This window comes from Lampetra planeri, chromosome 9 (assembly GCF_965212315.1).
Source record: "Lampetra planeri chromosome 9, kcLamPlan1.2.h2, whole genome shotgun sequence".
Taxonomy (NCBI): Eukaryota; Metazoa; Chordata; class Hyperoartia; order Petromyzontiformes; family Petromyzontidae; genus Lampetra; species Lampetra planeri.
In genome coordinates this window covers 10,742,451-10,767,804 of record NC_136115.1, presented here as the reverse complement: position 1 = coordinate 10,767,804, position 25,354 = coordinate 10,742,451, and the positions used below count along the sequence as shown (strand labels likewise).

Sequence of the window (25,354 nt, the reverse complement as noted above, 5' to 3'; positions counted from 1 at the left end):
TGTGCCCGCAGTGACGAGGCCGGCCCCCGTCTGTTGCGCTGAGCCCCGTGACCTTGAGTGGCGGGCGGGCGGTCGCCTGCTATCGTAACCAATTCTTCCCCACTTCTTCCCCTCACCGCTGCTCTGTTCGCGCCGCTGCTGCTGCTGCTGCTGCCGTTGACGAAGTTAACTTAGCTGTTTCTTGCCGTTGTTGATTTCGTCGCCACATTTCCACGTGGGGGGGTGGTGGGGTGGTGTGTTTGGGGGGGGCGGGAGCTTTTTGTCAGAAGCACGAGGTTTGTTAATCATTACTCTCTCTTCGCCAGCCGTGGATGGAAAAACAAGCTGCATTTCTCGGCCGCACTAAATACTCGATACCGCTCGAATCGCGCGTGCTTGTTTTTTCCACCTAAACCTAAAACTAAACTAACAGCTAAACTCTTTTTATTTGACCAGGTAAGGCCCAATGGTGGTTCAACAAAGTGGCTCATCGCGTGCAGATGTATGGCAGCCAATTACTCTAAACGCACGTTGATGTGGAGAAAAAAATCCACGCGACCACGGGGAGAGAGACATGCAACCTCCAAATAAACACGCGTCAGGGTCGGGAGTGAACCCACAACCTCCTGTACAGCAGGCAAAGTAGTTAACATCTCGCCAAAGTAACGAGATGTTAACGACCTCTCCCACCGCTAGATTACCACCAAGTCAGCAAGATCGCACCCGATCTTGTCGCATCTCACAAGCTAAGCCGGTTCGGGCCTGGTCTGCGATTCGGATGGGAGACCGCCTTGCCGATAGCCGGCGGTGTAGGCCTGAGGCTTCGAGTTGGAAAGACGATGGCAGTTACAGCAGTGGAACTGTGAATCGATCTGTACGAAGAAGCTTTGAGTGCAGCCCTTCGCGTGCGTGAATGTTCGGCTTTGCCCGAGTACTGTCATTTCCTCGCGCGTGAGGCCAGACACACACACGACGCACTCACGGGACTGGCCACACACCCTGACCTGATGCAGCCCGGTCACCATGGGGCAATAGTGGCGATGTCCTGGCTGAGCGAACGGCGGCGTTCTTACACCGAGACACAGTTGCCCACCTGGGCATGCGCGGCATCTTGAAGGAACTTTCCATTCTAAAAGTCACAGCGATGCCCTTCGCCGGCTAGTGTTGGGTAGGCGTTAGCGCCACCGACCATTCTCAGCCAATTGGGTCAATTCCAAGTTATGGCACGGACCAGCCTCTCTCCACAACGGGGTTACGAGTTCGCCCCTTCCACAATGTGATACTCGTTTTATCAATCCCAGAGGTATGGTGATGATGATTGATGATGATGGTCTGAGTTGAAGATTCGAACTTGCACGTTTGGGATCGCGAGTCAAGTGCCCTAACCACAGCGCGCGCCACCCCGCCGAATCATTTGTACACATTCACGTGAAGTGCAATATCATAAGTGCTACTTGTAATCGAGTGATCAGCCTACGATTACGAATTACACAGTGATTAGAATTAACGGTACAAACATTCAGGTCGATTTAATGTCAGGCCAACGGACATGTTGCCGTTCACCAGCATCGGTTCAAGCAAGCCGACGAGTGTCGAAACCGGTCCAGAGTTTCGCTCGTGTGGAGCCAACGCTGCTGTAAATTATCTTGTCTCTCTCGAAAGCGTGTGGCTGATGGAATGTGTGAATTAAAAAAATATTTTCTTTAAGCGGAGGGGCGGAATATGTGAAGGGGGCGTTATTCCTTCCGTAATTATTCGGAGCCGAGAGCTCTGCGCTGAGCCCTGCAGGCTGCGTGTCGCGCGCGACCTCTCATCGCGTCGACTGCTGCTGCTGCTGCTGCCCTCACTGACGCCACCAACCCTCATCAACTCCCAGCTTCAACTGCATTTGGAGTCGTCATCACCGTCGTCGTCGTACAATGCAATTAAAAAAGAAATCAACTGATAAAGGCTAAGCAACAGTCATCAGATTACACTCTGCGTGCTCAGTAATAATGCCGGATTACCGGTAGCTTGCGTGAGTAACCTGTTTAGTGTCACAACAAGGTGGAGGTGTGCACGATGCGGACCGCGCCGATTGCAAGATCGTCACACGTGGCTGGAGTTTCGGGCGGCTGGCATGCACGTGAGCAAGGGGGCGGCATTTCAATTCCAGGCCGCGTGCCAACCCACTCGTTTCTGTGCAACGCGGTTCAACGTTTCAAGGCGTCTGAGTTGCAACTGCATCTCAAGAGGGGAGAGGTAAGAGGAGTGGCACGGAGTGAGATGAGAGGTAGCAGAGTGCCGAGCTCGGAGCGGAGCGGAGCGGTGTTCGCCACTTACTGATGCCGTGGCTGGAAGAGGAGACCTGCTGGCCAGGGCTGTCTTGTGACGGAAGGTGGAACGGCTGCTGGACTTTGGTGCGGATAATCCTGCAGAACACACGCGCCCACGGCGCAAACAGCGTCAGCGTCGGGGAACGACTGCACAATAGATCCGAGCCAGTCGTGAACTCTTCGACACCGAACCTAACTCATACCATGCTCACGAGACCCAGAGATATACAGGCACATTATAGATGCATGATACGCCCAAGCCAACTGTTCCATTGGCAAATTAAAGCAGCGCTTAAGAAAACTGACGACTAAGCCTGCCTGATATCCTTTTCTCAGCGCAATCGCTGGAACATGTTTTGACTTTGCTGGGCCTCGTCGGCAGGCCCGTGTAGCCCATTAAACCAACACTTGATGTGCTGTCTGATTTATTTAGAAACAAGAGCTCTCTGCGTTGCATTGCTCAGCTCTTGGCCGCACGACCATGCCGCCCAGTGGCATTCCTTCAATGGGACATACCCCGGCTCGCCTGGCAACTCAAAGAAGTCGAAACAATCTCCAAATTTTGCTTGCATTGTTAAATAATAATTAAAAAACGCACGCTGCTGGGATACATTGATCCGGTATGCCCCTTAGAAGTTCGGTGCGTTTCAGTAGCTTCACAAACTCACACCTTCATTCAAATTCAAATCCGGGCACACGTCTTGAATTGCCAGGAAATGCGGATGACCGTCCGTGTGAAATTCCCAGACGTCCTTCATGAAATTCACAATGAGTCTCCGTGAACTTAAACCTGTCCCGAGGCGGCCTCAAGCGTGGCAGGTGGTTTGCCTGAATTGTTGTGTTCATATTTAGTATTATTACGATCCATAAAGGGACAATTGATTTAGATTTAAAGCTTTCGTGACTGCAGGGATTCATCTTCTTGATTCTTTCGGTAAAGTCACGTAGAAGGGAAATAATAAAATAATAATCTTCCCGACAGACCTGTTCTTCACCTGAGGACGGCTGCTTGCGTTGTGGCCGAAACGTCGTGAGAATTATTTTATTATGTTTTATTTGTATTATTTTATTACTTCCCTTCTACGTGACTTTACCGAAAGAACCAAGAAGGGGACAATTGATATCAATGTACATTTACACGTAAGTGGTGTCTCAAGCTACGGCTACACGGATCCTTAATTTGACCATGTGGCACCGTATTGCTGTTTGCGTTTATTCATAATCAACGTTTTTGGGTTTAGATCGCGTTATTTATAAATGTGTCGTAACCCTCCACCACCCGACACGGCCAATCAGTAAAAATGTGTCACGTTGACAAAAGACAAATAGTTCACTGCTTTAGCCCACCGGTATGTTGAAGCCACAACATTTAACGTTGATTATGAATAACATTGGTCGCGAAAGCCTACGTGTTAAACTGTTTGCGTTTAGTTTGTTGTTCTTCCCCACACTTACGGTTGGTTACGCACGGTGCGAAAGAAGTTCAACATGCACACAAATTGCGTTTGTTGCATTTCAAATGCTGACGTTCGCACCGCTAGCCCACAGTGAGATGTGGCTTGTCGCTCGCTATTAGAGCAGCCGGTCGCACTCGCAAGGCCACGAGTTCACATTCAACTCAGCCACCACCACAGCTCTCGGCTCAATAAAAGCAGTCGCGATTTGTGTGAAGCCCGTAGTGTCGGTTGTCATTCGAACAGACTGAATAAAAATAAACAACTCGCGACCGGACACGACTCAAAGAGTCTACGCCAAGGACGCAATCACACCTTTTTAATTTTTTTAACGAACACCAATTTGTCCGGTAGTCTTACGTGGAGACTTGCCCCCGCCATAGCAATGTGGAATTACCACGGCGGGCTCAAGCGCCAGGCACGTTTGACTTCTCAGCTCGTGTGCGACTGGGGCTCGGGGGACGACGGCGGGGGGCACGGCGAGACGTGGACGGGGGGGTGACCCTGACGAGCAGTGCCAGATTATCGTAGTTGCACAAGTAGCTACATTGGCTACGGGCCCCGCAACTTTCAAGGGCCACGCGCTAAATGCTTTCAAGCTATCAACTCCGGTTCAGCGATTCTGCACTTGCTCTATTACTATAGTACTATGCCGCCTTCAGCTTTTATGAACGACTGAGTGATTAAGGTTAGCGATTTGTCGTCTTATCTGGCTGTAAAGCAAATTATAAAATTAATTCTAGATTTGAAGCTTTCGTGACTGCAAGGATCCATACTCTTAGGTGTTTTCGGTAAAGTCACGTCGGTAAAAAGTCAAAATAAAAATAATAATAATAAATAATGGAAGAAATAATAGAAATAAAAAAATCAATCACGACGTTTCGGAGGCAACACGAGCTTGTTGTTTTTTTTTAAATGTTTATGTCTTTTTTATATTTAGGGCCGCTTTATAACTCCAAGACCCGCAACTAGCTTAATCCGCCACTGCCTGCGAGGGCTGTGAGCAGGGCAGGTAGGGGATTGTGGGGGGTTGTAGGGGAGAGGGGGGGGGCTCCCATTGTGACGTCTTCACAATGGGAGCCTTTGAAGTGACCGCCGTCGCCATCGCCACGGGATTTCGGGCGCACGAGGTCAACGTCGGAGCAGCACCGCGACTCGCGCGCTCACAGTCGATCTCGCACGGCGGAGCCGCGAGGAGTTACACAGTGGGGGGGGTGGGGGGGGTGAGGTCTGTCTGTACGATGTCCCTGCTATTTGCGGTAACTGCAGACTTGCAAGAGAATGTATTAATAGAGCCTCTGGCCACCCACCCCCTCGTGTACCGTTCCGGACTTCATAGGTGCTCGCTAACAGCACTTGCCCCTAAAGTCTGTTACACGCCGTACGGGGGATCTTTGTCTTTTGTTTCGTCCGCTGCGAAAGCGGCGACCCGAGTTCGATTCCCGCTCACGGCCAACACCGGTGACGATTCTCTGAACCGGTCCCGGAACTCCCCCTAGGTCGACTCAGACTCAAATGATTACCTGGTGCGGTGTGTTAAAACATCGCCACGGGGGAGACAAAGGCGTTCGGGCGTGGTGCTGGCCACTCACAACCTCGTGTTGCCGTGCCGCCCAAAATAGGTGCTCGCTAACAGCACTTGCCCCGACGCTCTGTGAAGGCTATCCGGGGGACCTTTGTCTTTGCGTGTTCGAATGAGCAGGTGGCCCAGGTGTATCGCATTCCCGTGCTGGGGGAGCGCGCGCAGTCTCCGCGGTGGGGGGGGGGGATGTGCTCCACATCATTGTAAACACAGAGTGGATATCGATTTTGGTGCAGGGCGGAGAGGCGGCGCTGTCTATACAGTCCACACCGCCGGGCCTGCGGCAAAAACAGCTCCACGTGTTACGACTGTGTGACCTCACGCCCAACATCACCACCATCACCATCAACATCACCACCATCACCATCAACTATCAACATCAACACGCCCAACACCACCACCATCAACTATCAACATCAACACCACCACCATCAACTATCAACATCAACACCACCACCATCAACTATCAACAGCACTATCAACATCAACATCAACACCACCACCATCACCATCAACATCAACATCAACACCACCATCAACTATCAACATCAACACCACCACCATCAACTATCAACATCAACACCACCACCATCAACTATCAACAGCGCTATCAACATCAACATCAACACCACCACCATCAACTATCAACAGCGCTATCAACATCAACATCAACACCACCACCATCAACTATCAATAGCACTATCAACATCAACATCAACACCACCACCATCAACTATCAATATCAACACGCCCAACATCACCACCATCAACTCTCAACAGCACTATCAACATCAACATCACCACCATCAACTATCAATAGCACTATCAACATCAACACCACCACCATCAACTATCAACAGCACTATCAACATCAACACGTCCACATCACCACCACCATCAACTATCAACAGCACTATCAACATCAACATCAACACACCCAACATCACCACCACCACCATCAACTATCAATAGCACTATCAACATCAACACGCCCACATCAACACTACCATCATCAACTATCAACAGCACTATCAACATCAACACGTCCACATCAACACCACCATCAACTATCAACAGCACTATCAACATCAACACGTCCACATCAACACTCTCAACTATCAACAGCACTATCAACATCAACACGTCCACATCACCACCACCATCAACTATCAACAGCACTATCAACATCAACACACCCAACATCACCACCACCACCATCAACTATCAATAGCACTATCAACATCAACACGCCCACATCAACACTACCATCAACTATCAACAGCACTATCAACAGCACTATCAACATCAACATCAACACGCCCAATATCACCACCATCAACATCAACACGCCCACATCAACATCAACACGCCCACATCAACACTACCATCAGCATCACGATGGTTTCGCGCGCTGCAACTACGACCCAGGCGACCCGAGTTGGATTCCCGCTCACGGCCAACATCGGTGACGATTACCTGCATCGGTGCTGCCCCCCCCCCCCCCAGGTCGACTCAACCTCGCCTGGGTGCGATGTGTAAACGTCTCCACTGGAGACGTTTACACAAAGGCGCCCGGGCGTGGGTGCTGGCCACCCACGACCTCGTTGCGGCTTTCATAGGTGCTACTCGCCTGAACAGCGCTTGCCAACAACAGCTTGCTGATGCTGTACGTTGACGACGTCACGTGGCGGGCTGCCACGGGGCGCTTTGTGACGTGCGCGTGACGCGCTCGGCGAGAGCGGCCGCGTCACTGCACGTGGCTTCGCTCCGAGCCTTGCCCGAGCGCCACCGGCCACACGAATTGTAATTTCACTCCTGATGCTGCTGCTGCCACATAACTTCGTGACTCCCCTTCAGCCACCGCTACTCGCGCCCCATCGAGGTCTCTCACAAACATCACCGTGCACCGGTTCTTCCCTGCGGATCGATGCTAACGCTCGCGAAACGCGCATCAAAAGCGCGGGTCTTAGAATCGAGGTCCTCGCGATTTATTGTGAGGCTGCCGTCAGGGTACCGAGGCGAACACGAAGTGCACAAACGGAACGGTGAGAATGGGACGCAACGCCCGCGCGCGCACGCATACAACAACGTTCATTCAGATGCACACACAACAAAAAAGATACCCCGTGTAGCCTTAACAGACTGTTGGGGCAAGTGCTGTTTGCGAGCGCCTATGAAGGCCGTCACGGCACACGAGGGGGTGGGTGGCCAGCACCACGCTCGGCCGCCTTTGTCTCCCCAGTGAAGATGATTTACACACCACACCAGGTACTCATTCTTGGCCGAGTCAACCTAGGAGATGCCCAGGACTGGTTTGGATAACCGTCACTGGTGTTGGCTATGAGCGGGAATCGAACTCGGGCCGCCGGGTTCGTAGCGCAGCGCGCTAACCTCTGCCCCACCGCTCCCCACAATGTCCACATAAAGATCCGAACCCCCGCAGAGCCTTGACAGACTGTTGGGGTGGCCAGCATTACGCCCCACACCGCCTTTATGTACACACAGAGACACGCTTACACACAGACAGACATACACAGAGACACGCGAACACACAGACAGACATACACAGAGACACGCGTACACACAGACAGACACACACAGAGACACGCGTATACACAGGCAGACAAAGACACACAGACACACGCATACAGACAGACACAGACATACACAGACACACACAGACACACGCGTACATGCAGACACAGACACACACAGACACACGTGTACACACAGACAGACACACACAGAGACACGTGTATACACAGACAGACAAAGACACACAGACACACGCGTACATACAGATACAGACACACACAGACACACGCGTACATACAGACACAGACACACACAAACACACGCGTACACACAGACAGACACACAGAGACACGCGTATACACAGACAGACAAAGACACACAGACAGACAAAGACACACACAGACACACGCATACACACAGACCGACAACGACACACACACAGACGCGCGTACACACAGACAGACAAAGACACACACAGACACACGCACAGTCACTGAATCATAGCCCCCCCACCACGCCCCCCACCACCACGCTCCCACAAGAGCGATTCTCACAGCGGAATCGATACGCCGAGAAATTGAGTCGCGCGTCCGACCCTGCCGCGGGGGGAGTCCAGGCCCCCCCCCCCCCGCTCCCCCGCCCCCCCGTGTCATAACAGATGCAGGGGGGGGGGGCTCGGTGCGGGGTTCCCTCCACTGTGTGTCTCACACGTGACTGCGTGTGTGTGTTTGTGTGTGTTTGTGTGTGTGTGTATGTGTGTGTGTATGTGTGTGTGTATGTGTGTGCATGGGGAGCGGTAGTGTAGCGGTTAGCGCGCTGCGCTATGAACCTGGCGACCCGGGTTCGATTCCCGCTCACGGCTAACACCAGTGACGATTATCTGAACCGGTCCTGGGCCTCCCCTAGGTCGACTCAGCCTTAAATGAGTACCTGGTGCGGTGTGTAAACATCGCCACTGGGGAGACAAAGGCGGTCGGGCGTGGTGCTGGCCACCCACCCCCTCGTTCGTGTACCGTTCCGGCCTTCATAGGTGCTCGCTAACAGCACTTGCCCCTACAGTCTGTTAAGGCTATACGGGGGATCTTTGTCTTTGTGTGTCTTTGTGTGTATATGTGTGTATGTATGTGTGTGTATGTTTGTGCACGCACACAAACATACACACACGCCACGAAGATCTCCTGTATCGCCTTCACAGGCTGTTGGGGGGCACCTGTGATGGCCGGCACGGGGGGGGGGGGAGGCCAACACTACGGCCGTCCGCCTTTGTCTCCCCCACGCACGCGGACACCCGTCAGTCGTGGGTGTAACGAGCTCGAGACGAGAGCCGTCGTTCGACGGGGCCGTTGAAAACTCTCGTTACATGCGTTTTTATTTTGTCGCGCCAGAATTTACTGGACATCTTAGCGCGCGACGGATTCCTCCGGTCTCAATAAACATTCCGATTCGGAGATTTTTAATTGCGCGCACGTCAATATCCCATCTCCGCCGAGGCGATTGGTGGCCCGGGCTTTAATGGCACCCGCCACGGACGTTTTTCCACCACCAAAACACCCATCACGGTTTGTATGCACGGCGCGTTGTTGGAGCCGCAGCCGCCGCTGCTGCTAATGGCAGACTTCATAAATCGGGATCACTTTGTCTCTCTGCCAGGTGCGAGTGAAGGCGGAGGGGAGGGGGCTACACGGGCTGAATTATATCAAACAAAAGACAAAGATCCCCCGTGTAGGCTCAAGAGGACCGTGGGGCAGCACCTAAGAAGGCCGGCACGGCGCACGAGGGGGTGGGTGGCCCAGCACCACGCCCGACCGCCTTTGTCTCCCCCAGCGGCGATGTCTACACGCAGCACCAGGTGCTCATTTGAGGCTGAGTGGACCTAGGTGGAGGTCCAGAACCGATTCAGATAATCGTCACCGGTGTTGGCCGTGCGCGGGAATCGAACTCGGGTAGCCGGGTCCGCAGCGGAGCGCGCTAACCGCTGCACCACCGCTCCCCGTCTGCGTTGGGTGATCAACACCGGCACAGGGACACAGACGCACGCGTTACGTGGGTCGCGCGTGCAAACAACGCCCCTGGCACGCCGAGGTGGTTCTGACACGAACGGGTGGGATGGGTCGGCTAAAGGTCACCACCATCATCATCGCCATCAGCCATATGATACATCTACTGCTGGACGAAGGCCGTCTCTACCCCTGACGCGTGCTGCAGAGGTAGAAATGTACAGGACACACACAGCACCCACGCACGAGTTGCCTCTACGTGCGTGTGTGCGTGTGTCACTCGCATAACCTATGTAGGTTTGCATGTGTACACATTAAACATGTATGCTTGCTCCTATGTATGCACAACTGATTTAGCGTTCGTGGCTGTGAATGATTGTGTGCGCGCGCGTGTGTGGATCGCGAGAGGAGTGGTTAGGGCACTGCGCTACGTACCTGGCGATCCGAGTTAGGCACCCGCTCGCCGCTAGCTTCAGTGAGGATATATCTGAACCGGTCCTGGGCCTCACCTAGATCGACTCAGCCTCAAATGAGCACCTGGTGTGGTGTGTACACGACACTACTCGAGAGACAAAGGCGGCCGGGCGTGGTGCTGGCCACCCACCCCCTCGTGTGCCGTTCCAGCCTTCATACTTCATATGGTGCTCGCTGAACAGCACTTGCCTCAAAAGTTTACTTGGGCTACACGGGGGATCTTTGTCTTTGTGTGTCAGTGTGTTTGTGTGTGTGGTGGTCGTGTGAATGTGTAAACGTCGTCACGAGGGAGACAAAGGCGGCCGGGCGTGGTCCTGGCCACACCACCCCCTCCCCCCCATCGTATTCCCTCTTGCCTTTAATAGCAGAGAGCCCTCTGACGAAGGTCCATTACCCAAAACGTCGCCTCTGGTTATAAAGCGGTCCCTCCCTGCTTTGGGCCGGCGTTGTTAACGACCGCGTGATGAAAGTGGGCGGGGGCTGAAGGTGTCAGCAGCGGTGCAAGGGTTGGGGCGAAGCGAGGAGTGGGGCTAAACGATTAATCGATTTCAAATCGATTTCAAATCGATTAATCGCAATTTGAATTGAAAAGTCCTATTACTTTCTTATTGGAATTGTTTCTTTTTTTTTATTATTATAACTTTATTTAACTTAACAATTGTTCTATGTTTGATTGTTATATTTAAATTAAATCATTTTAATAAATAGTTGAAGTACTCATCCTTGCATTAGAATATATAGAGCAGTTAATATTTTGATGGTATCGTGTGGTAATGCCCCATCACATGTTTTAAATCGATTACACAGTGAATATTGAAGTGAGGGTTGACTTAAAAAAAAATTGTAATCGCAATGTCAGAAAAATCCCAATTCGATATTTTCCCCAAATCGTTCAGCCCTAGCGAGGAGCGATCGCTGTGCGTGGGGGGGGGGGGGCAGGGGGGGACACAAGGGGGGGCAGAGGGGGGTGGGCACAGGGGGGGGGGGACACTCGCAGGGAGGAAAGTTGAGCCGATCTGCATTACAAGCCCAGAGGTCAATTATTTATCCAGAAACGGTGTTTTTTTTTTTTCGCCTCGTCCAACTTTCCGGACATCAGTCACACAAAGCGGGGTTGATAATGACACTCTCGGGCTCGTATAATATAATCGGCGCCGCTTAGACGAACTAAATGCATGACCAAGTCCATAATTGGCTTAGCCATTCCGTTCCGTGTGATTCTACGGAGCAGGCCTGGCGAATTCTGGGAGGGCATTTGGTTGGTGCGCGGGTGGAGAGGGGCGGGGGGGGTGAGAAGGAAGATTTCACAAAGAGAGCGAGGATAATGAATAATTTGGCTCAATGTGAATAAATCTGACATTTCCACAATGTACGTTTAAAAGTACGGATAGCATTGAATCGCTATGACACCGCTGCACGCACACACAATCTCGCGCGTGGAACCTCACGGATGCAAAGATCCCCCAGGTAGCCTCTCGGACTCTTGGGGCAAGTACTGTTAGAGAGCACCTGTGAAGGCTGTAACGGCACACAAGGGGGTGTGTGGCCGTACCACGCCCGGCCGCCTTTGTCTCCCCTAGTTGCAATGTTTTTTCACATCGTACTAGGCACTCAATTGAGGCTGAGTCGACCTAGTTGAGGCACACGACCGGTTCAGATAAACGTCACCAGTGTTGGCCTTGAGCAGGAATCGAACTCGGGTCGCGAGGCTTGTAGCGCAGTGCGCTAACAGCTGCACAACACTGACTCACACAAAGATAAAGACAAAGATCCCCCGTATAGCCTTAACAGACTGTAGGGGCAAGTGCTGTTAGCGAGCACCTATGAAGGCCGGAACGGTCCACGAGGGGGTGAGTGGCCAGCACCACGCCCGACCGCCTTTGTCTCCCCAGTGGCGATGTTTACACACCGCACCAGGTACTCATTTCAGGCTGAGTTGACCTAGGGGAGGCCCAGGACCTGTTCAGATAATCGTCACTGGGTGTTGGCCGTGAAGCGGGAATCGAACCCGGGTCGCCAGGTTCGTAGCGCAGCGCGCTAACCGCTACACTACCGCTCCCCACACACTGACACACACACTGACACACACACAACGTGACCGCCCGTACCTGTTGATGGAGGAGACGCTGGGCACCGTGTCGGTGTCACAGACGCGCTCGGCGAGAAGACGGTCCCGGATCTCCCAGGCGAACATTGTCGGGTTCTGTCGCTTGTATTCCGCGATCTTGTCCACCACCTTGGGAGTGGCCACCTTGGGCTTGGAGCCTCCGATCACCCCCGGGCGGATGCTGCCTGTCTCGTAGTACCTGCAAGCGCTCGGCACCCAGCGACACAAGAGACCATGGTATTACTACTACAAAGACGGAGACAAAGATCCACCGCATAGCTTCACGATGACAAGCGACTCTACGGGTGTCCGTGGGTCGCTGCGTGAATCTATGGGTCTCTGCGTGAGTCTATTCGTCTCTGCATGGAACTCTGGGTCTTTCTGTGATTCGATGGGTTTATGTGTTAGTCTGTGGGTCTCTATGTGAGTATATGGGTTTATGTGTGATTGTATGGGTCTCTGTATGAGTCTATGGTCTCTGTGTAAGTCTATGGGTCTCTGTGTAAGTCTATGGGTCTACATGTGATTGCATGGGTCTCTGTATGAGTCTATGGGTCTCTGTGTGAGTCTATGGGTCTCTATGTGAGTATATGGATTCATGTGTGAGTCTCTAGGTCTCTGTATGAGTCTCTGGGTCTCTGTATGAGTCTCTGGGTCTCAATGTGAGTATATGGGTTCTCAGTATGTGTCTATGGGTCTCTGTGTGAGTCTATGGGTCTCTGTGTAAGTCTATGGGTCTCTGTGTGAGTCTATGGGTCTCTGTGTGAGTCTATGGGTTATTTTTGGTTTTCTTTCTGATGTTGTTAGTGTTTGTTTTACTTTTGTCATTTAGGTGACCCAGGTCACTCTTGCAAATGACACTCTGTGTGAGTCTATGGTCTCTCTCTTGAGTTCTCACAAAACTGACGTGAACCTTGCTGTTGGGGCAAGTAGAGTGGCCAGCACCGTTGCCGATGTTCTACGCACGGGTATCAGGTACTCAATTAAGTCTAGGTAGACCTAGCAGAGATCAAATGAGAAGTTCTGATTTCGCTTGCCACTGGTATTGGCCGCGAGTGGAAATCGAACCCACATGGTAGCGCGGTACGCATACCATTACACCACCGCTCGCCACATTATTACTCCAAAGAAGACAACAAAGATCCCCCATATAACCTACATCGACTGTTGGGGAAAGTGCAGTGCGTGAGCACAGCCTGCTATTACATGTATACAAGTTACAATCGCTTACAATACAATGTAGGTGTGTAAAGCCCCTACACAACGTCACGTCTCCATGATTACCGCACACACACGAAGCTACTACACACAGCGTCATACTCTGTTCCCAGCCTGGTGCTCGCCATGAGAATGTGGAATGCACATGAACTCCACCCCACGCCGGGAGACACTTCGCCTTGCCGTTACATTGAATAAATCCAAGCGTTGGAAATTCCACATTCCTGTATCCATAGCTTGTACTCGAGGAGTACAAGCTATGGATCACATTGGGCCATCGCCTGAAACGTCGCCTTGTTATATATTCACCCTTTGAAGGCCACGGTGTCATTGGCTGAAGTGTGGACCTCTAGGCACGACAGGTTTATTGGAGGAGCGGCAACGACGAGGCAAGAGTGACGGGAGGTGGTCGGTGGCTGCCGGAATGAATGCCGGAACGGCGCTCCGGACTGTTCCGGCTGAAACCGATCACGGGTCTGTCGATGTGCGCAGCGCACACAGCTTGTACACAACAACATCATCGCAGGCACCCTTAACGGGAATGTAAGTAACTCATTCACTGAACCGATAAGCACGCCTCCCTGCTGCTATATCTTATCCGCCAAATGATATCTCTATAATTATTTTAAAACAAATGTTTATATTTTCACATTGGGCTACCGCCCAAAAAGTCGCCCAGTATGCATCGTTTTGTGACCGCAGCGTCATCGAAGGATGTGTTGAAGTCTAGGAAATACACATTTTATTTCACAGTAAACAAAATCACGTTTCTGTTCGTGTTATTTCCAGCCGCATTCGTTTAATGCGGCCACCGCGATCTCGCCATGCGGCGTGAAAATCGGCAGCGTGTGGCGGGCACGCGCGATGCCGGTTAGCGGTTCTGCCGGCGTTCGGCATCACCACCATCATCATCATCATGGGGGTCTCCGCGCGCTCTCGGCAACAGCTGGGGCAACTCGCTCGCCCAGCGCAGGCGACAGAAAGAAGCAAAAACAAACCGCCACGCAATCCCGGCAAACTCGTGCCCTCGATACAATCGGAAGAATTGTTGTAGTCGCCGTGCGTCGTTATTGTGCGTGCCCCCCCCCCCCCCCTTTGTTGTCGACGTCGGTAAGTTTGTTGTTGTGCGCAGACGTGGCGAAAGCGGTGAGCGCGACTGCGACCCTCCGCACGAACCGGTGCTGCCCCCCCCGCCCCACCGCCTCGCTCCTAGGTCGACTCAGCCTCAAACGAGTACCCGGTTGTAATGTTTACTAGACATCGCCACCAGGGAGACAAAGGCGGCCGGGCGTGTTGCTGCTCGCTAACAGCGCCCAACGGTCCGTTAAAGGCTACACGGGGGATCTTTGTCTTTGTCTCGCCAGCGATGACGGCATTAGCGGCACACGCTTCGATGGGGGTCTCCCTCTTCAAACAAGCGCGGGGTGGCCCTGAGGCAGCGCTGGAAATTCCCCAGTCCTATGGCAGGAGCCAAGTATATCGACAGAGCAACCGATGATGCCTCTCTGACAGCCGTAATCGTTGCGACGAAGCAGCAGTGGTAGCGACCTCAATTTAGCCCCATTGATTCTCAGCTCTCCTTGAGGTATTGGACAATACCCTCGTTGATGATCACGTTTGATTTCATTTCAAAACTACGACACGTTCCCGTTTAGCGTCGTTGTTGTTGTTATTGTTTAACGTCGTCGAGCGGGGGGAGGGGGGGTGGGCGTCCGATGATGCCAGCGCGAAAATTTCTTTGACATTTGCGCGAACGCGTGGACGTTTGTTGATGTTGATGCGTTGCTGGCAGGCCGCGTGGCCGTTCCACGGGGCTCATTGAGCGACGGGGTTTCTCGGGGCATTTACGCACGCACGCAACTTCTCCTCCTGCCGCTCCAAAATACATACACACGTGTGTGGAACCACGAGGGCAATCCCGATAGGCCTTCACGTGCCGAGATGTAACGAGTAAAATATACACATACTTGTACAAACACAGAGATTGCCCCCCCCCCACCCCACCTCGTATAGACTGTCAGGGCAAGTGCTGATAGCGAGTAGCAGCACCTATGAAGGCCGGAACGGCGCACGAGGGGGTGGGTGGCCAGCACCACGCCCGGCCGCCTTTGTCTCCCCAGTGCCGATGTTTTTTCTACACCGCTCTAGGTACATATGTAAGGCTGAGTTGACCTAGGGGAGGCCCGGGACCGGTTCAAATGATCGTCATTGATTATTGGTCTTTGTGTGTATATATACAGGGTGGCCCAAATGTCAGGACACATCGGGTCATTTATTCATTTTAACGCTGTAACATTAACATTTTAAATGGTGTATTCTTTAAGTTCTTGTTTAACCATTATCATTACTGTATTAATATTTCTATTTATTCTTCTTCCTGTGGGGAGCACCTCAAATCTGTCGTTTATGAAAAGAAAACGTAAAATAAACTCGACTGAGAACCCTGAATGGCTTAAGACGAAACATCATGGATTAATGTTCAAAGATTACACCGCTGTAATCTTTAATCTTAAACCAAACAATTAATATCAAAAGAGAATTCATGCACGCGTGCATGCGTTAACGATTAATCGAAGTAAATGTGAACGTGGTAAAATGAATGAAAAACCCCTGTGTGATTTGTTAAGATAAATATAAAAACCCGATGTGTCCTGACTTTTGGGCCACCCTGTACATCTGAATCAGAATCTTTATTGAGGAATCCGATGAGCTGTAAAGCTCTCTGTCACAGACGTCAAGTTGGGGCGGGTAGTGTAAGGGACAGTTGGAACGATCAGTGTGATCATGGAACGATCAGTGTGATCATGGAATGATCAGTGTGATCATGGAATGATCAGTGTGATCATGGAACGATCAGTGTGATCATGGAACGATCAGTGTAATCATGGAACGATCAGTGTGATCATGGAACGATCAGTGTGATCATGGAATGATCAGTGTGATCATGGAACGATCAGTGTGATCATGGAACGATCAGTGTGATCATGGAACGATCAGTGTGATCATGGAACGATCAGTGTGATCATGGAACGATCAGTGTGATCATGGAATGATCAGTGTGATCACGGAATGATCAGTGTGATCATGGAACGATCAGTGTGATCATGGAACGATCAGTGTGATCATGGAACGATCAGTGTGATCATGGAACGATCAGTGTGATCATGGAACGATCAGTGTGATCATGGAACGATCAGTGTGATCATGGCAAGGAAGTCAATCAAGATCGGCACCCACATCTCAGTCACGCAGAAAGTCAACTCGGATGGCTAAGGGACCGTCCATAAATGACGTAACGCGATTTTGGACGATTTTTTACCCCCCCCCCCCTCGTCACACGGCGTCACAAAAATTCAGACCCCCCCCTCAAATATGACGTCATAAAGCTCTGCCCGCCTCCCACCCCAACAATTAAACATGCTTCAAATCGCTTTAAACTATTGTCATTGTAGTGCGTATTTAATGTGCCGCTGCACTCTGATGTTGTAGGAGAAAACATTTATTAAAAAGTATATTTAATTAAGTAGAACCTGTTGTCTATATTTATTTAAAGTTGCACATTTTGATGTGACGTCACATTTCTCAACTCCCCCCCCTCCTCACACATCGTCACAATTGTCTGACCCCCCCCCCCTCCTAGGTGCGTGACGTCATTTATGGACGGCCCTTTAGTTCATGTCGGTCAGGGTTCGGGGGGCCGGGGGGGGTGGTTAGCGGCACCCAACTCGGACGCGTCGTTCTCAAGCAGAGAGGAACCCCCACATGGGCAGGCGGTAGTCGGATGAACGGCAGAAGCACTCAGAGGTGCAAGAGACTGGGAGGTCTGGAGAGAAGGGGGGTCCCAAGCGGCGAGACGGGGATGTTGCAGGGTCGTGGTGGAGTGGAGTGGAGTTAATGGCCCAGGACAGCAGTGAGAGGAGCAGGAAGGGCAGCAGGGGCCCTTTGAAATTGGGGGGGGGGGAGGGAGGGGGAACGATTCCAAAATCCACAGCAGTCGCCCTCATTGGCGCTCACCCGACGTTACTCGAAGTAACGCAACGAGATTCCATATTTGAAGCTTTCGTGACTGCAAGGATACATACTCTTTGGTTCTGTCGGTAAAGTCACGTGGGTAAAAAATAAAATAAATGAAAACAACTAAATTTAATCGGTGATTTAATTTAATTAAATTTAATCACCGAAATCACCAAAAAGTATGAGATTCCATATATCATTTTTGTTTGTGTTCAAAGCAACTTCATTGTGATTACGTGAATGATGACACCGCCGTGCACCCCGCGTTCATCTCAGAGGCACCAGCCGGGTGTCGTGGCCGCTGCTCTCCCCTTGCATTCAACGTCACCTTCTGACATCCGTACAAAGTTGGTGATAATAAAAAAGTACCCGTCAACAGAAATCAACCGTGAACGGGGCATTTGCTAAAGTGCAGGCGACGCTGAGCAGTTACAACCTGAGTTTGGCGATACGGGAATACCTGCTGCGTGATTACGGCAACGCGATACTTCTAATCCATCACTCCCAGCACTGATCACAGATAGAGGGAGATGTCTGTAGAGAGTTTATGGGACTGCGATGATCACAAACACTCCCCGCCCCCCGAAGCCAGCCAATGTTCCTGCAGGGCCCCGGCTCTAACGCAGAGGGGCCTCGCTAATAAACAATCGGGCAGTTCGCCAGCGTTGCTTCAAGCAAGCACGAGACAATGATTGTCAAAACCAGTCCAGAGTTGGCCCGGTGCTGAACCAGTGGCGCCTTCTGAAAGATTCACTTTCAGAAGGCCGTGGTGGCAGAATGCCTCATGTGCTGCCCCGTATTTAAAATACTGTGTTAAAAAACACACAACATTCGATGCTGCGCGCTAACATAACCCATGCTGTGAAGAAGGCCCATTGCCCGAAACGTCACCTGTTATATATTTAACTCTTTCAGGCATCGCTGTTGACGCGTGTGTTGAGTTTTTTTTTTGCTGTTCACTCACTGCAAACTGCATCGAGCACTCGAATCGCAGCTGGAATAGTACCAGTTCGAATCCTGATTGGGGGTCAACAAACCCATCATCGTTTTTTTGGGGCTAGCTAAAATAGGTAACCCCTTTGTGGAATTGCCAAACACTAAGACGAGTGCTTCCCCGTGCTTCTTTGCGCGCTGAGATGCTTCGAGTTGACACGTAAAGCCACTTGGGTGAACACACAACAGCCTCCGACTATGGAAATTCCACATTTCCATGGCGTCGTGGTGATGGGGTGAGGGGCAGACAATCCGTGGGACAGCCGCTGTTGAGTGTGATTTTAATGAGGTTAAACCGGATGCCGAGGGGGTGAAAGGGGGGGGGGGATTTGGAGGGTGATGGGGCTGAGCCCCTCCCCTCTCCCCTCCCATCAGCGTCTCCTCGTGAAGGAGACAAAGCGCGTTTGTGATGCAAAGGGCGAGATCCCCCGGTTTTTATCAGCGCGGGGTCATTCCTCTCCCATCGCCAACACCGCCCCCCCCCCGCTGCTGCTGCTGCCGCCCTTATCTCCGCGCAGAGAGACGACGCAGCGAGACACGCTCCGGCGGCGGCGTGCGCGCGCGTGCGTGTGTACGTGTGTGTACGTGTGTGTGTGTACGTGTGTGTACGTGTGTGTGTGTATATACGTGTGTTTACGTGTGTGTATGTGTACGTGTGTGTGTATGTACGTGTGTGTATGTACGTGTGTGTGTACGTGTGTGTGTACGTGTGTGTGTGCGTGTGTGTGTGCGTGTGTGTATGTGTGTGCGTGTACGTGTGTGTGTACGTGTGTGCGTGTGTGCACGTGTGTGCGTGTACGTGTGTGTATATGCGTGTGTGTGTACGTGTGTGTACGTGTGTGCGTGTGTGTGTGTACATATGTGTGTGTACGTGCGTGCGTGTGTGTGTGTATATACGTGTGTGTGTTTACGTGTGTGTATGTGTACGTGTGTGTGTATGTACGTGTGTGTATGTACGTGTGTGTGTACGTGTGTGTGTACGTGTGTGTGTGCGTGTGTGTATGTGTGTGCGTGTACGTGTGTGTGTACGTGTGTGCGTGTGTGCACGTGTGTGCGTGTACGTGTGTGTATATGCGTGTGTGTGTGTACGTGTGTGTGTGTGTACGTGTGTGTGTGTACATATGTGTGTGTACGTGCGTGTGTGTGTGTGTATATATACGTGTGTGTGTTTACGTGTGTGTATGTACGTGTGTGTGTGTGTACGGGAGAGAGTGTGTGTGTGTGTATGTGAGTGTGTGTATGATTATATCGGTGTGGGGAGTGGTAGTGTAGCGGTTAGCGTGCTGCGCTATGCACCCGGCGACCCGGATTCGATTCCCGCTCACGGCCAACACCGGTGACAATTATCTGAACCGGTCCCGGGCCTCCTCTAGGTAGACTCAGCCTCAAATGAGTACCTGGTGCGATGGGTAAACATCGTCACAAAGGCGACCGGGCGTGGTGTTGGCCACCCACCCCCTTGTGTGCCGTGCCGGCCTTTATAGGTGCTCGCTAACTGCACTTGCCCCTACAGTCTGTTAAGTCTATACGGGGGATCTTTGTCTTTTTAGTTTTAGAGAGTGTGTGGTGTACGAGCGAGTGTTGTTGTGCGTGTATGTATGTACGTACATATGGGAAAGCGTGTACGAGTGTGTGCGTGTGTATGTATGTATGTTTGGGAGAGTGTGTGCGTTTGTATGTATGCATGTTTGGGAGAGTGTGTGCGTTTGTATGTATGCATGTTTGGGAGAGTGTGTGCGTGTGTGTGTATGTATGTTTGGGAGAGTGTGTGCGTGTGTGTGTATGTATGTTTGGGAGAGTGTGTGCGTGTGTGTGCATGCATGTTTGGGAGAGTGTGTGCGTGTGTGTGTATGTATGTTTGGGAGAGTGTGTGCGTTTGTATGTATGTATGTTTGGGAGAGTGTGTGCGTGTGTGTGTATGTATGTTTGGGAGAGTGTGTGCGTGTGTATGTATGTATGTTTGGGAGAGTGTGTGCGTGTGTGTGTATGCATGTTTGGGAGAGTGTGTGCGTTTGTATGTATGTATGTTTGGGAGAGTGTGTGCGTGTGTGTGTATGTATGTTTGGGAGAGTGTGTGCGTGTGTGTGTATGCATGTTTGGGAGAGTGTGTGCGTGTGTGTGTATGTATGTTTGGGAGAGTGTGTGTGTGTATGTATGTTTGGGAGAGTGTGTGCGTGTGTGTGTGTGTATGTATGTTTGGGAGAGTGTGTGCGTGTGTGTGTATGCATGTTTGGGAGAGTGTGTGCGTTTGTATGTATGTATGTTTGGGAGAGTGTGTGCGTGTGTGTGTATGTATGTTTGGGAGAGTGTGTGCGTGTGTGTGTATGTATGTTTGGGAGAGTGTGTGCGCGTGTGTGTATGTATGTTTGGGAGAGTGTGTGCGTTTGTATGTATGTATGTTTGGGAGAGTGTGTGCGTGTGTGTGTATGCATGTTTGGGAGAGTGTGTGCGTGTGTGTGTATGCATGTTTGGGAGAGTGTGTGCGTGTGTGTGTATGTATGCTTGGGAGAGTGTGTGCGTGTGTGTGTATGTATGCTTGGGAGAGTGTGTGCGTGTGTGTGTATGCATGTTTGGGAGAGTGTGTGCGTGTGTGTGTATGTATGTTTGGGAGAGTGTGTGCGTGTGTGTGTATGCATGTTTGGGAGAGTGTGTGCGTGTGTGTGTATGTATGTTTGGGAGAGTGTGTGCGTGTGTGTGTATGTATGTTTGGGAGAGTGTGTGCGTGTGTGTGTATGTATGTTTGGGAGAGTGTGTGCGTGTGTGTGTATGTATGTTTGGGAGAGTGTGTGCGTGTGTGTGTATGTATGTTTGGGAGAGTGTGTGCGTGTGTGTGTATGCATGTTTGGGAGAGTGTGTGCGTGTGTGTGTATGTATGTTTGGGAGAGTGTGTGCGTGTGTGTGTATGTATGTTTGGGAGAGTGTGTGCGTGTGTGTATGTATGTTTGGGAGAGTGTGTGCGTGTGTGTGTATGGGAAAGTGTGATCGTGCGTGTGTGGGTGTATGGGGGAGTGTGTGTGTGTGTACGTGTGTGTGTGTGTGTGTACGTGTGTGTTGGGAAACATGTGTGTTGGAGAGAAAGAACATGTGTGTATGTCTTTGTGTTTAGCGCCCTGCACAACGAAATCTGCGACCCGAGTTCGATTCCCGCCCGCGGTCAACACCAGTGACGATTATTTGAACCGGTCCTGGGCCTCCCCTAGGTCGACTCAGCCTACAATGAGTTCCAGGTGAGACAAGGCGGCAGTCAGTGTAAAAGTAGCTGCATATGTAGCTACTACTTCACGTGTAGTAGTAGCTACAGGGCCCCGCGCTAAATGCTTGCAAGCTATCAAGTCCGGTTCAGTGATTCTGCACTTGCTCTATTGCTATAGTACTATACTGCCTTCAACTTTCATGAACGACTGGGGGTTTAAGGTGAGCGATTTGTCGCATTATCTGCCTGTATAGCAAATGAAAACATACAATTACTTTACTGTGCAAGTTAAACAATTGCGTGTTTTAATATTTGCGTGTTTTTTTTTTTATTTAGTGCCCCTTAATAACATATGCGACAGGCCCGCCGTTCCAGATTTTTTTTCATAGATGCTGGCTAACAGTACTTGTCCCAACACTCTAAGGCTAAACGGGGGCATCTTCGTCTTTGTCCCAGAGAGCAGTGCGAGAGTGTTGTGAGCTGCTGGGCAGTGGGGCTCCAGCAACAGCCGAGGAGCGACGCTCACAACAACGATCTGAGCGCCGGGCGGCTACAGCGCGCAGTGGACAGCACAGGCGGTGCCTCTGACGGTCAACTCGGTCAACCCCTGGGCAGCACCCGTGACCTCCTCAAAGGTGCTGGCGGACCATTATCCAAACAAGAACATTTTGCACAAGAAGATCATGTATAAGGCTCACCCGCAGGGGACCCTATTTCTGCTATGCACACGTGACACTTTACTCATCTGCACAGCGATTTTACTTATTTTTGAATACTCTTTTTTTCTGTACACATTTTAAAATATTGTTGCTGCTGTTTACATTGTTGTTGTCAATTTTCACAAGCTGAGAGAGAGAGAGAGCGACACGGGAACGAAAAATCTCACCGCCACGCGCCCCGTGTATGCATGGGTATGTGATCAATAAAGCTGACTTCTTGACTTCACCTTGCCTTCTTGGTTCTTTCGGTAAAGTGACGTAGAATGGAAATAATAAAATAATAAAAATGAAACATAATAAAATAATTCTCACGACGTTTCGGCCACAACGCAAGCAGCCGTCCTCAGGTGGAGAACAGGTCTATCAGACAGAGTCTTCTCGACAGACATGTTCTCCACCTGAGGACGGCTGCTTGCGTTGTGGCCGAAACGTCGTGAGAATTATTTTATTATGTTTTAGGTGGAGAACAGGTCTGTCAGACAGTCTTCTCGACAGACCTGTTCTCCACCTGAGGACGGCTGCTTGCGTTGTGGCCGAAACGTCGTGAGAATTATTTTATTATGTTTTATTTTTATTATTTTATTATTTCCATTCTACGTGACTTTACCGAAAGAACCAAGAAGATGAATCCCTGCAGTCACGAAAGCTTTGAATCGAAATTCACCTAGCCTGTCACGAGCGTTGCAATTCGGGTAGAGATGGTGCTCGCCCACCTTTGCCGATAGCTAAGTCGTGGAGGGGGGGAGGGGGGGGGGAACAGTGATACTTCTCAAGGGGTCGTCAGCCAGCAGCGACGGCTGCGATGGCCGGGGGTCGGGACAGCAGTCCCAGGGCCTCACCTGCCGAGAATCTTGGAGACGCAGCCGTGGGAGACCCTGAGCTGGCGCGAGATGTCGCAGGGCCTCACGCCCTGGTGGGCCAACTCCACGATGCGTTGGCGCACCACGTCGGGCAGCGGCCGCCCGTTCACGAACACGCCTCCCAGCTGGTTGACGCCGCCATGCCCTGCCGCGCCCGCGGGGCCACACGCACGCGCACAAACGACCTTAACGCGGCGCACGCGGCGTTACTCGCCTGGACGCAGCGCGCGTGCCGAGCGCGCGCACAAGATGAACGCGTGCGCACGCGCTTAGCGGAACGCACGCACACACACACACTGAACACATATACACACACAAACTGAACACACACACACACATACACTGAACACATACACACACACACTGAACACACACACTGAACACACACACTGAACACATACACACAAACTGAACACACACACAAACTGAACACACACACACACAAACTGAACACGCACACACACAAAACCTGAACACATACACACACACACTAAACACACACACACACACTGAACACACACACACACACAAACTGAACACACACACACTGAACACATACACTGAACACACACACACACAAACGGAACACACACACAAACTGAACACACACACACTGAACACACATACACACACACAAACTGAACACACATACACATACACACACACATACAAAACCTGAACACATATACACACACGCAAACTGAACACATACACACACACACTGAACACACGCACACATACAAAACCTGAACACATACAATGTTAACACATACCACAACCTGAACACGCATTTAGACATACGCACTTACACATACAACCTGAATACATGCGCACGCGCATCCTGAACACACACACACTTACAACTTGAACACACACAGGCACCTTAACGCATGCACACACACACAACGGGAACACACACAGACACGACCTTAACACACGCACACAACAACAAAAATACAAAGACACCCCCCCCCCCCCTATAGCCTCAAGAGAATGCTGGGACAAGTGCTGTTAGCGAGCGGCAACACAGACCAGGAGAGAGTGCGGTGACCACAACAGCAACGCGCCACAACTCTCATCAGCTGTGCTGCCCGTTGCTGGCCGCTTGGCGTTTTGGGCCTCTGCTCAGCAACGGTGCACAGAGTACACACACACGCGCGCAGAGAGAACATACACACACACACACACAGAGTATACACAGTATACACGTGTACGCAGAGTATACACACAGATCACATATACACACACAGAGTATGTACACACAGAGTATACACACACAAAGAGTATATACACAGTATCGACACGCACAGAGTATACATACATACACACACACAGTGCACACACAGATTATATAGACACAGAGTATATACGCGCACACAACACCCAACGCATTTGGTGAAACGTGTCTGACGTTTCGGGCTGTGGCCCTCCTCAAGAGATTCATTTATTGCCCCCCCCCCCCATACATTCTATTAAGCGGCTTAGTTGATTAATAAACGTGGGCCTTTATTTAATTGTCTATGTTTCAGCGGCACTGCCGATGCAATCCCTTCATCTTTTTGTTATCGACCGTGACTTAATTTGTTTTATCCTGCACACATACATATTTACACACGCACACGCACGGAGTGGAGCGGTGGCGCAGTGGTTAACGCACCCCACGAGCCGTGTTCGATTGCCGGCCAGGACTGTGACTCACAATCGGCCGCGCGTGACATCTAAACCGCTCCTGCAAGGCCTCTCGCCTGCAACCGACCAAACCAATCACCACTGGACCCGCGTGGTGAAGTATGGTCAAGTAACCCCCTAACCCCCCCCCCCGCCCAGCGACCAACACTGCGCGGCGAGCATTTCATCCAGCAGTGGATTGCCACGGGGCTGTGTGTACGTCGGTTAAGTATGGTACACCCGCTC

The 25,354-nt window shown here is 51.3% G+C and overlaps 1 protein-coding gene across 4 annotated transcripts in view; it reads right to left on the bottom strand.

Moving 5' to 3' along the window:
• Positions 1–25,354, bottom strand: part of LOC144720667 (paired box protein Pax-5-like) — a 117,893-nt gene that overhangs the window by 70,516 nt on the left and 22,023 nt on the right. For 2 of the 4 annotated variants that reach the window (XM_078597598.1, XM_078597600.1), the window contains exons 3-5: positions 23,420–23,585; positions 12,445–12,651; positions 2,302–2,390 (exon numbers count right to left, since the gene is read on the bottom strand). In XM_078597598.1, coding sequence (XP_078453724.1) covers positions 2,302–2,390; positions 12,445–12,651; positions 23,420–23,585 — 462 coding nt within the window. The remainder of the gene's footprint in view (positions 1–2,301; positions 2,391–12,444; positions 12,652–23,419; positions 23,586–25,354) is intronic. The other 2 variants (XM_078597599.1, XM_078597601.1) reach the window with 1 other exon arrangement.